The following is a 13,397-nucleotide window of genomic DNA, read 5'->3' on the forward strand; positions in this document are numbered from 1 at the left end:
TAGTCAGGGTATCATTTCAGTTATGCAATTACTGACAACATGAGATTAATCATTCAAATATTGTATGCTGACAAAATGTTCTATATTAAAGGGGGCCAGAGGGTAGAGATCATTATGGCTTTACCTCAGCTACTGTTATAGAATCTGGATACAATGTGTGAATCAAATGATTTGCCAACATGAGATAAATCAAGGCATCTTCATCTACTTGAAGTCCAAAATATTCATGGTAATCACCTGAAAAACCTTGACCTAGAGAACAGAAAATCAATATAGATACATAATGTTAATGTGCAAGGCTTCTTAGCACAAATGCCCCCACCAATTAGTTTATTGAGATCAGTTTTGTTTCCATAGCAAAGTGTAATGGGCTTCAATGCCATGTAATATTATCATTAGCAAATATATGTTCTATTTTAGTAAGGTACTCCATGGTAAACATTTGGAATTCAGATAATCCTGAAATTTAATTTTCATTTTTCAAAAGCAAACAAAGAAAGCACTTTAATTGAAAAAATTAATTTTAACATAACTTTAAATCAAAAAAAAAAAAAAAAAAAGAGAGAGAGAGAGAGAGAGAAATGACACCAAATTCTAGATTTCAATTTTCAGATACATTTTTTTCTCATGTCAAGAGATGTTCATATTAGGAGTGCCTGCGTGGCTCAGTGAGTTAAACCTCTGCCTTTGGTTCAGGTCATGATCCCAGGATCCTGGAATAGAGCCTTGGGTAGGGCTCTCTGCTCAGCAGGGAGCCTGCTTCCCCCTCTCTGCCTGCCTCTCTGCCTACTTGTGATCTCTCTCTGTCAAATTAATACATAAAGTCTTTAAAAAAGAGAGAGAGAGAGATGTTAATGTTAGCTAGTTCCTATTAGATCCTTTTGAGGTAAAGAAAAGCAAATATGAAAACCATCATAACATTGAGACATAGTGTTTATATTACTTAACGTATGTGCTTCAATTTATGCAATACAGATTTCCCATGATGACAAAAGATTTTAACATCCTCCATCTTTCTTCTACCTTCTCTTCTCCCACATCCTAACCTTGGTTGCTTATAGTACATAGCACTTATGGAGGTTGTACTACTTACTTTCAATTCCTTGAATTGTTTAATCATTTTTAATTAAACCAAGTTAGTGTCCAACATGTGCCTTTTCCCTCTGCTTCCCTATATCAGGTTTTTCATTTTGATTCAATTTTTTTTCAGTTTCCCATCACTAAATGATATTTTCAAATATAATAAAGGAAGTTTTATTCCTTAACCTCTTTCAGTTTAATACCTGAATGACAATTCAATTAAATTCTTGAGACAAATTTCGTTTTCCCAAGAATTTTTTAAACATTGCTGTTTGGCAGTCAAAAAGTATGAGTTCAGCCACTGTTTTCATTCACATAGGTAAATTTCTTTTTCTTTCTGTCACCTGCTGAACTTCCCTTTGTCATTCAATTTCATAAATTGAACACTTTGTGTCTTGATGTTAATTGCTTTATCTCATTTTTTTCCCAATTAATTTCCCTAAGTCCACAATTCCTTGGAAAATATCAAGCCCTCAGCAGAGAGAAGTTCTACATGAGTATGCAGGTGCTGTAATCTAGGAGAGGCTCTTTCTTGACCTTTGCCATGCTTTCCTTCTTCATCCCCTAAGTTAGCTTCTCTCCAAACTGGAGGATATCAGCGACACCTGTCATGTTTTATAGATACAACGTCTTTCCTTGGAAAATACATAAATTCATGGGGGTAGCACCATGACTAAGAGCAGATAGCAGGATGCTTTGAATATAGCTTCTTTCCTTGGTAGCCACTTTTCAAGATTTACAGTTTAAAGTCTCCTTTTCGAATTGGTTGTTGCTGGTAAATATTTGGCCATTAAAAAAATAGTAATTATTCACCATATGGTCTACTAAGAAATTAGGATTCCATGATCCCACTTCTTTGAACAATTTTTAAACTGAAGATCTTTGATCAATATTTTAAATTACAAATTAATTTATACTTTTAATTGTGAACATCGGTCTTTAAAATATACATAATTTTCATCAGTGTTTAATACACAAAGGGACTAACACATTCACAAAGGTTCTCTCTCTCTCTCTTTTTTTTGGTTATTTATTTCTCATTGCAATTGCTGTCATGTTCATATTGGATGGGAGCTGTGATAAATGGTTGGCTTAAAAACATTTTATTTCTTTGGCTAGGACTTCCAGTATTGTGTTGAATAAAAGTGGTGAGAGCAGACATCCTTGTCCACTTCCTGATCTTAGAGGAAAAGCTCTCGGTTTTTCATCATTTTCACTATTTGCAGATGACATGATGCTTACTATATATAGAAAATCCTAATGAATCTTCCAAAAACTATAGAACCTATACATGGATTTAGTAAAATCACAAGATACAAAATTAATATACAGGAATCTAATGAGCTTCTATATACTAATATGAAGTAATAAAGGAGAAATTTAAAAAAAAATCCATTTACTGTTGCACCAACAAGAATAAAATACCTAGAAATGAACTTGACCACGGAGGTGAAATACCTGTACTCTTAAAACTATAAAACACTGATGGAAAAAATTAAAGATGATACAAGCAAATGGAAAGCTTTCCCATACTGATGGAGTGGGAGAATGAGTATTGTGATAATGCCTACACTATCCAAAGCAATCTACAGATTCAATGAAATTCCTATCAAAATATCAACAACAGTTTTCACAGAATTAGAACCTATAACCCTAAATCTGCACAAAACCATGAAATATCCCATATTTACGCAAAGAATACAAAAACACTAATTCAAAAAGATATATATACCCTTTATGTTTATTGCAGCATTATTTATTATAATAACCACGATATGGAAGCAACCTAAGTGTCCACCCAGAGATGAATGAATAAAAAGTTGTGATTATATATATGCATGTGTGTGTTACACATATATATAATGGAATATTATTCAGCCATAAAAAGAATGAAATCTTGCCTGTGCAACAACATGGATGGATCTAAAGAGTATAATGCTAAGTGAAATAAGCTAGTCGGAGAAAGACAAATACCATATGACTTCATTCATATGTGGAAGTTAAGAAATAAATAAAATGAACAAAGGAAAAAGAGACAAAAAATCGGGCTCTTAAATATACAGAAAAAACTGATGGTTGCGGGGGGCAGGCGTGGGTGGGTGTGGGGAGGGGTGAAACAGGTGAAGGGGATTATGTGTACACTTATTCTGATGAGACTGAGTAATGTGCAGAATTGTGGAATCTTTAGTTTGTATATTTGCAACTAATTTAACATTGCATGTTATATTTGAATAGAACAGAATGAAAAAAATAAAACATTTTGAAAGGAAAGCTACATATTAAGGATAGCATATTATTAAGTAGATACATTTCAAAGAAAAGCATTATTGTTTATTTACTTATAAGATGTATTTTCCAACCTCTTACCAAAAAGGGATCAGAAATCCCTAGAGAAAGGACATACACAATGAAACCAATAAAAATCAAGCCAACAATAATAGTCATTGCAATTCTGTTAACTGAACCCTAAATCTGGTTTTAAAATTCCAGTAAAAAAAATGAAATCATTAGTTCCATCTGTAATATATGAGGCTACCTACCCATTCCATGATGATGATAGAGCATGGATGTAACACCATCAAAACGAAATCCATCGAAGCCATATTCTTCTAACCACCATCTTATGTTTGACAGAAGGAATCTTAAAACTTCCCAGCTGAAACATTAGAAAAAAATATATTTAAATGCATTATTTATAGGGTTTCTTTGATTGTTATATGTTGTTTGCTAAGAGTATTAATTATAAATATCTTAGGAATTATGATGTTCAAAGAAATATACAAAAAGCAGAAAACTATTATCACATTTGTTTGATGAAATTCGTTCTAAGAGATTACTAAGTTTTTTTGGTTGCAAAATCACTTAATATCTAAGAAAAATGGAGAAAAAGTGTGTAAGTTGGGTCCAGAATACAGGGACTCTCCAGGTCAATGCTGTATCCTTAGCAATCACACAGTGATTATGACATAGTATTGTTTATAGCAACAGCAATAAAAAAATCTGTTAATGATCTCTAAATTTTCATCAAGATTTTTCATGTAACATAACCATAGTTACAAAGCTTCTCCTCCTGGAAAATATAATTTCATTATGATTAGAAAAACTGTCTCCAATGTTTGCTTAAAATATTTCCTCATTCTACAATTTCAAACATACACTTAGAATAAAAAATTAAAAACAAAAAGACTTAAAGTCAATCACACAACGGATATTACATTTACCAGATTATTGTGCTTTGTGAGGGTAAAGAAAAAGAATCCTAATTACTAAAACACACATGAGTAATATAGTAACAAGTTTTACAAGTTAGAGTCATACATCCATAAAAAAACATAGGGAAAACAAAGAACTGTTATAACTCAAAGACGCCACATGAAACAAGACTATTTCGGACAATTGAAAAGAAGGCATCATCAATTAGTATTTTCTTTAGTCATACAGTTATGGTTGAGTTCTCTCTCTTATTATAACTCCGGTTTTAAGACTTTAATACCTCATTTAGTTTAATGGCAAAGCAGTTATAGTGAACATAAATCTTTAACCCAGTTAAATTTATGGTTTTTTTTTTTAAACCTTCCATATATTAAAGAGCAATCTGACATAAGTGGATATTAAGTCATCACAATCAACTTCAGAAGAGTAAATCCAAACTTTGGGGAAAGATGAGTTGTTAGTAATTAACTGCTTTAAATAAGTTATTTTGCGTTTTGCAAACTTACTGAAATTAAAAAAAAAAAAAAAAAAAGGACATGAAACAAATAGAAATACAAGCAATCCCGAAGATCTGAAAGGTAGTAAGGAACTCTTACATTGCTAGGTCCAAGCCATGAGGAAGGCAGAATTTGCTAATGTTTCCATGAATGCATATTCATTTAGGGGTTAAGAAAAACAAACTAACAAACAGAAACCAACTCTGCTTAACAAAAAGAAATTAATTAAAACAAAGGCATTCTACAACCAAATCTAATCAAAATTACTCTATTTTGTGTAGTACTTTCTAGTATTGATACATTTTTTGAAGTTTTATTTAGAGCCATTTTGGTTCACAGCAAAATAGAAAGGAAGCACGTCCACACTTTTTTCTAACAAAGTTGCTATAGGAGTACTCCAGAAAGAAGATATGAAGAAAATTCCATATTAATAATCCTTTGTAAACAATGTTTTTGAGAAGGACATACTTTTGTAATTTGGCTATTCAACTGGTAATACATATTTTATTTCTGAAAGGAACTGGAAAGATATTTTTAGTCAAAAATACCCCAGATAGGAACAAAACCTATTTAAGTACTATATATGTTGGGAAGATGTATGAAGATATGAATATGTAAGAGATTACAAACTGTCCCTGGGCCTAATGTGGCATGCACTACTGCTTTGTTTAACTTGCAGAGGACTTCAAATTCTCACTTTGAATGCCTGCATGGACCTCCTAAACTCTTCCCAGTCCCTGCCACTCTCCATTTTCCAATACCAGCCCTATATTTGTTTATACCACCAGCTTGGGCTTGTAGAGAGTTGCTATCAATTTCTAATACAAATATTATGGACTGCATGTTTCCTAGGCAGACTAGACACAGGTTGCACTATAAAACCGTGTCCTGATATCTACAAAGATTTTTTAAAAAGAGCCAGTGATACTGCAATCCAATAAAAACAAAAAAAGGGGATGCCGTTAATTTAATAACAAAAGAAAGCATTGCACAATATCATTTAGTTGACTATGGGCAGCATTATTAATGGCCTGTTCATTCATATTACTGCAACCTTTAATCTATTCTCTTCTTGAGCAAAAGAAGTATAATGTATTTTTAAAAGAAGACAGTTAGCTGTGACCATATGACTAGACAGATTCTTAGCGTAGATAAACAGAAAAGGAATTCCCTGTGATAATCTGAAAAGAAACAATGATAATGGCGCATCTAAATTAAAAAAAAATCTAATGGGTTAAAAAATACTAAATTCTACATATTAGAGCTTAAAATGCTCTTAACCTGAAACAATGTCTGAACAACATCAACAATCCTGGGGTGCAGAAATCACCACAAGATTAAACTGAGAGGAATCAATCAAATTTGTAGTGCTTTCAAAATAATTTATTTTATAATGTTTTATAAATCATGGATGAAGCATAAACTAGATGTGTTATCTGTAAAGACAGAAAGGAGATATACAAAATTTCATAGGAGACCAAACTATCTAGAACAAAAACAGTAAAGAAATAAAATCTAGAAAGTTTTATTTTTTATAACAAAATCTCAGGAAATACATTATAGAAAAAAAATCAGACCTAAAATTTTAAGTTGGTAGTAGCAAATGAAAAGCAAAAGTTAAAAAATATTAAATCTTTGGTTATATACATTTTCTAAAACTAGACTATTAAGAGGAGTTAAATAATAACAACAATTAGTCTTATAAGAGTAATATTTTATAAATAATTAGTTTTTGTTGGTTAAGAAAAAATTCATGCAGGAAATAGGGGAAAGACAGTCTCGTAATTATGTTTTCAAAACTCTGTGATCCCAATTTTGTGTCTCTTATCATCTTACATGACAAATCTAGACAGACTAATTCACTCTTGGTAAATTCAGTTTCCTGATTAAACTGACTCTAGAACACAGATTGTACAAAATCAAAACTTTAGAGATCTGACAAGACAGAGAACAAGGAAGACTGAGATCTGAGTCTGTGAAATAACCAGACCTTTCATGGACAGGATCCAGAACTCAAAGATGAAAAATAGTAGGTCATAAGAGTATTTATATTACCATTGAAATGAAGATGTAGCATTCCCCTCCCTTTCTTCTTCTTCTTCTTTTTTTTTTTTTTAAAGATTTTATTTATTTGACAGAGAGAGGGATCACAAGTAGGCAGAGAGGCAGGTAGAGAGAGAGAGGAGGAAGCAGGCTCTCGGCCGAGCAGAGAGCCTGATGTGGGGCTCGATCTGAGAACCCTGAGATCATGACCTGAGCTGAAGGCAGAGGCTTTAACCCACTGAGTCACCTAGGCACCCCTCCCGTTCCTTTCTTTTAACACTAGGAAAACATCCAACTGAACACAGACAGTGTATTTATTTTTTTTTAAATTTTTTATTTTTTATAAACATATATTTTTATCCCCAGGGGTACAGGTCTGTGAATCACCAGGTTTACACACTTCACAGAACTCACCAAAGCACATACCCTCCCCAATGTCCATAATCCCACCCCCTTCTCCCAAACCCCCTCCCCCCAGCAACCCTCAGTTTGTTTTGTGAGATTAAGAGTCACTTATGGTTTGTCTCCCTCCCAATCCCATCTTGTTTCATTTATTCTTCTCCTACCCACTTAAGCCTCCATGTTGCATCACCACTTCCTCATATCAGGGAGATCATATGACAGACGGTGTATTTAAATGTATAGTGTATTCAACTGTATTTATATAATTAAAAATGTAATTATCACAGATCACTGAACTTATATTACAAGAGGAAAGCTATGCCAGGGTTCCTCCAGAACCTCCCCCGTCAGTGATTCAAGTTCACAGTGATTCAGTGATTCACATTCAGTGACTCGGAGGACAGATGGGATTCAGCATATAGTTGTGATCATGATTATGACTTATTATAGCAAAAGGATAAAAAGCAAAATTAACAAAAAGAAAAGCACACAGATGGAGCAAAGTTCAGAGGAGTCTAGACACAAGCTTCTAAGAGTCCTCTCCTGATGAAGTCACACTTAATCCTTCCAACAACAAACTGTCACAACACTTGTGAAATGTCTACCAGAGAAACTCATTAGAAACTCAGTTCCTAGTGATTTTACAGGAGGTTGGTGACTGGGTATCCTCTGCCTTGACATATCAAAACCTAGATTCCCAGAAGAAAAGTGGGTGTTCAGCATAAGACATATTGCTTGTATGAAGTGTTTAAGTCCAGTGAACCACTGTTTTCAGTTCTGGGAATGATGAGAACCCTCTCCAAATCCAAGTCCCCAATGGCTAGCCTGAAGCCAATCTTGCAGGCAGGCATTTCTAAGAATAGCAGTCTTAACTGTGCTATATTAACTCTTTTCTGCAGGAAGCATAGCCTAACATTTATTCTATAATTATAAAATACTTATTATAGGTTCATAGAGAAAACTACTTCTAAAGTAATTTTCTCTCATGTACTCAGATTTCAAAACCAAGTGGAGCAATCTACACATTAAAAATCTAAATGTGGGGGCACCTGAGTTGCTCAGTCAGTTAAGCCTCCAGCTCATAGTTTTGTTTGGGTCATGGCCTCGGGGTCATGGAACTGAGCCTGTCAGCTTGCACTCAGCAGGGAATCTGCTTGAGATTCTCTCTCTCCCTCACTGCCTGCCACTTCTTGCTTGCTCTCTCTCTCTAAAATAAATAAATAATTTTTAAAAACCCCAAATATGTAAGGAGTCCAGGTTGAGGCCTTCTGCTCTACATGCTACCTTTCAGCATCACAGGAACAATGAAATCATTAAGCCAGTACATGAATGAACTTGTTCACTGAATCTAAGATTTTTTTTTTAAGGTTTTATTTATTTATTTGTTAGAGAGAGAGGGATCTCACAAGCAGGGGGAGTAGCAGGCATAGGGAGAAGCAGGCTCCCCGCTAAGCAAGGAGCCTAATAGGGATTCGATTCCAGGACCCTGGGATCAGGACCTGAGCTGAAGGCAGACATGCAACTGATGGAGCCACCCAGGCATCCCTAAGATTTGTTTTTAAAGAGACCAACAGAACAAGCTTAAGGAACAGGTACCAGTGGAAACACAGATTTTTTTTTTTTTAAGATATTTGAGAGAGAGAGAGAGAAAGCTCAAGCAGGGGGAGTGGCAGACAGAGGGAGAGGGGGAGGGAGAGGGCAGGCTCCCAGCTGAGCAGGGAGCCCAATGTGGGGCTCAATCCCAGAACCCCGTACAGAAGCAGAAGGCAAACGCTTAACTGACTGAGCTACCCAGGTGCCCTGGAAACAGATTTCTGAAAGATGTCTATTACTATTTCTACTATCATAATTTTTTAGTCCTGTACCTGTAAATTCCATTTTTCTTTCTTTTTTGGGGCAGGGCTGAAAAAAAGAAGGGTTATAATGTATTCCAAATTATGATTGAAATAGAAATATTACTCAACACACCCTTTAGTAATAAATAAACAGAATCATCTCAACTGTCTGGTTTGCCTTGATCAAAGTGTGAAAATGTCTGTCAAAGGGTACAATAAAAAAGGCAATTTACTTTTTCTACCTTAAAATGTCATCAGACAGCCCATCACACAATTGATATATCCAGTTGATTAGAGTCCCATAAAAATATAAAGCAGAATTTAGAAGCACAATTTTACTCTGGTGAGTTCCAGCAGACAAGGTAGGGCTTTGATTTCAAAATTTCTCCATTGACACAAGGGTTTTAAAGCCTATTCTTAGAAACCAAAGGGCAGCTTAGTTTCCAAACAACTGGAAGAGATATAGATGCTAAATTTTAGAAGGTGATGCCAAAATAATATACTTTGGGGCCCAGGATGAATGTGTATGAGAAGTAACCTATTTTATTATTAGTTTTTTATCTTAAACTAATTAACACATAAGTTGTTAGAAGCTAATACTACATGATCTATATTGCCAAGTTAACTGATTACATTACTCATATTTTTTTAGTAAGCAAAACAAAATTGCTACAATCCAGAAAAAGATAATAAAATGCAGCTGACTTTCCTGTGAATCATAAACAGGTATCTGATATAAAAACTGAATATATGGCTGAAGAATATATATATTTAAGAATTTCTGAAAATCAAAATAATCAGAATTCTAATTGGTTTAGCTGTCTGAAATATTCAACCTGTAATCAAGTAATGAAGATTTATTAAGGAAATTTTGTTACACAGATAATTCCAATATTAAGATCTCTAGAAAATATCCCTAAAATTAAAAAAAAAAAACCTGTAGATTGTCTCACATTCTGCCAACAAACTTTATAATGAAATAAAATATAGTCAAATTTTTTTGGTGAACAAGTATAATCAGAATTAACAACATTTATTGGACGAAGTTACATTTTGTAATTTAAACGTATTTGCCAAAATGTTGTTTTTAATTGTGGTCCTGAATAACTTCTGGGATTTTCAAAGTAAGCAACTTTGTCCATTGGATGTTATTAAAACTACTAGTATTGTATAATTAATAGGAAACATTATTAAAGAGTCACTACATGTAAAAATCTAAAGAAAATTATAAATCCTTCTTAATTATTCCACAATCTTGAAGCTGAATGGCTATCAAAGAGCACATCTGAACACCGTGAAAGGAAACTACATGTTTTGATCCAGGTATTTCAACTCAGGCAGTAGGTCGACCTTGAGCAAGAAAACACTTTAAGACTTTTTCTTTCATGAAGAAGGTATGGCATGTCAAATAAAAGGACAGAATCCTAAACTATGATAAAAATAACATGAGAAGGAAGATACTCTGTTGAAATTACTGCCATTGAAAAGCAGGTAATATCTACCTATTCCATTTTTTAAAAATTAAAAAAAAGTCCTCTATCAATTTAAATGTAACTAAATTAACCACTAAAGAAAAAAATGCTGCATTTTTGCTTGTACTTTATCAACAGAAATTATACTTTGTCAGTCAATAGGAAATGATTAAGAAATTGATCAATATAATCCAGTGATCATACCTAATTCTAGACAGTAGTATCACTGATCATAAAATATATCTGGGTTTTCAGACACTGAGAATTATACTGAGGCTATTGTATATATTAATTTCAAATAAAATTAGGTAACAAGTAGCACAAAATGTTAGTGAGACAGACTGTTAATTTGACTACTAAAAATATGTAATAATATAAATTTCAGAACATAGATGGTTATTCTGGAATATGATTTTGAAGTTTTCTTTGCAATATCACATTATTTTCTGGATTTTAACCCACAAAACTTTATTTTAGATAAATTAATATGCTGTCTAATCACATTATATCCACTGAGCCCTGGTTATCTACATTCATTATTACAATAAAACATTTTCTTTCCCTGAAGGCCTAAACTGTATTTAGCTTATTAAATATTGCATAAAAATTACCTCTATTTGTAGTATCTGTAAGTCCAATCAGGGATTCTCTGGGAAATAAGTACAAAAAGATAGCATATTGTACCTTTATATGCTAAATCCTTCCAATTATACTTTTGCTTAAAAAAAATACTTGAGAAATTTTCAAGTCTCTTTTTTCTCTAATTTGATTGATTTCTTAACAAGCTTGGTTGTCTGCTCAAGTAAGACAGGAAAAGGCACACTTGAAAGGGCGTGTGTGTGCGTGTGCGTGTGTGTGTGTGTGTTTGCATGTTAAGGGAATAGTAAGAGACCAGAGGAACCATCAGTGAGAACAAAAATGAAAGCATTCAGCCTGATATAAAAGAGACAAATATAAATCAAATAATAACCCACTCTGATAATGGTTACCCTGGGTATTTAAGAAATTAATACATCATTTGTTTTTAAATTGGTTCTTATTTCTCTGTTTCCTCACAAAAACTGTTATCAAAAGTAAATTTTCAAAGCATTAATGCTTATAAAATATCTTACTAACGTTTGGAGGGAACTTAGATCTTTCTCAAAGTAGACGACCCAAAAAGTTGAGTAGGCCAAGGTACAGAAAGTAGAAAGCCAAACTAGGTCACCCTCTCTGGTGAAAGTATAGGTGAGGTATTCTGTGAAATTATTAGACCCCTAATCTGAACAAAACATTGTTTTTCTCCATAATAAATTGCTGTAAATTAACTAATTATACTTAAATATATATAGATAGACATAGGCATCTAGATAGCGCACATATCCATGTCTTTCAAACAAGGTTAAAAATCCGCTCTTATAGAATGAACCTAATTACCGCTCCAGATCAAAACAAGTCACAGTGATTTGAATATATATAGATATTTATCATTGACAAATACCAAACCAAAATCAGCTTTTAAAAGCTTATTTTTTCGAAGATTTTATTTATTTGAGAGAGAGAGAGAGAGAGAGAGAGAGCACAAACGAGCTCCCCCACCACCACCAAACGGGGGCAGGCAGGGGCAGAGGGAGAAGCAGGCTCCCCACTGAGCAGGAAGCCCAAAGCAGGGCTCCATTCCAGGACCTCGGGATCATGACCCAAGCAGGCAGGCAGAAGCTTAACAGACTGAGCCACTCAGGCACACCCCAAAACATAATTCTTTTTAAAAATTTAAAAATTTATTTTATTTATATGTATTTAATTACTTTTATTAATATATAATGTATTATTTGCCCCAGGCATACAGGTCTGTGAATCATCAGGCTTACACAATTCACAGCACTCACCATAGCACATACCAATGTCCATGACGAGTGTCCATAACCCAGCCACCCTATCCCTTCCCATGCCATCCTCCAGAAACCCAGTTTGTTTCCTGAGGTTAAGAGTCTCTTATGGTTTGACTTCCTCTCAATCCCATCTTCTGAAAACCATAATTCTTAAGTATAATTTTATACTGCCACATGTGGCATGAATATATTAATTCTTGTTTTTGGCAATTTCCTTGGTACACCAATTTTTTTTAAAGACTATGTAAGTCCCACATATCCATTGCTCTTATATGTAATCAAATTAATTGCATGAACTTGAGCAAGGTATTTAGCCTCTCCAGGACTCAGTTTTCTTTACAATAAGATGGAAGAAAATTTCAGCATCCTCTTGAAGGGGATTAAATGAGAAAATGGGATAATCATGTTATTAGCAGTTTGATATACAGTATGAAATTGACTAAGGAGAACTATTAGATAATAAACAGATTTTAAATGTGTATTTGTTTAAATAATAGGCTAAATACATTGGAATAAGACAATGTGCTCTAGTACTGTGTTCTAGTACAATGTGTTCTAGTATTTTTATATTGAAAATAAATCTTCACAAAGATAAGCATGTTTGGGTAATACCAAAATAAAACAAGCCTAATTTTTTTGACTCAGGATTTTTTTTTCTGGAGTAGTGTAGTATTTATTTATTTATATATTCATCATTTATTTCTTGAGTACCTACTTTGTGCCAGGCACAGTGCTAAGTGGTGGGGATACAGTAATGAATACGAAATACACAATACCCATTTTCATGGACTTCAGGGTCTAATGGGAGAGACAGACACTTTATAAACAATATGATAAATACATTTAATTTTTTTCTTAAGATTTAATTAATTAATTAATTAACTAGACAGACAGAGATCATAAGTAGGCAGAGAGAGAAGGAGGGAAGCAGGCTCCATGCCGAGCAGAGAGCACGATGTGGGGCTCAATCCCAGGCCCCTGGAA

At 33.7% G+C, this 13,397-nt stretch overlaps 1 protein-coding gene across 1 annotated transcript in view; it reads right to left on the bottom strand.

Annotated features, from left to right (window-relative positions):
- Nucleotides 1-13,397, bottom strand: part of GBE1 (1,4-alpha-glucan branching enzyme 1) — a 271,911-nt gene that overhangs the window by 83,443 nt on the left and 175,071 nt on the right. The window contains exons 8-9 of the mRNA XM_082691935.1: nt 3,621-3,736; nt 125-252 (exon numbers count right to left, since the gene is read on the bottom strand). Coding sequence (XP_082548061.1) covers nt 125-252; nt 3,621-3,736 — 244 coding nt within the window. The remainder of the gene's footprint in view (nt 1-124; nt 253-3,620; nt 3,737-13,397) is intronic.

Source organism: Mustela nivalis (assembly GCF_964662115.1).
Source record: "Mustela nivalis genome assembly, chromosome: 1".
NCBI lineage: Eukaryota > Metazoa > Chordata > Mammalia > Carnivora > Mustelidae > Mustela > Mustela nivalis.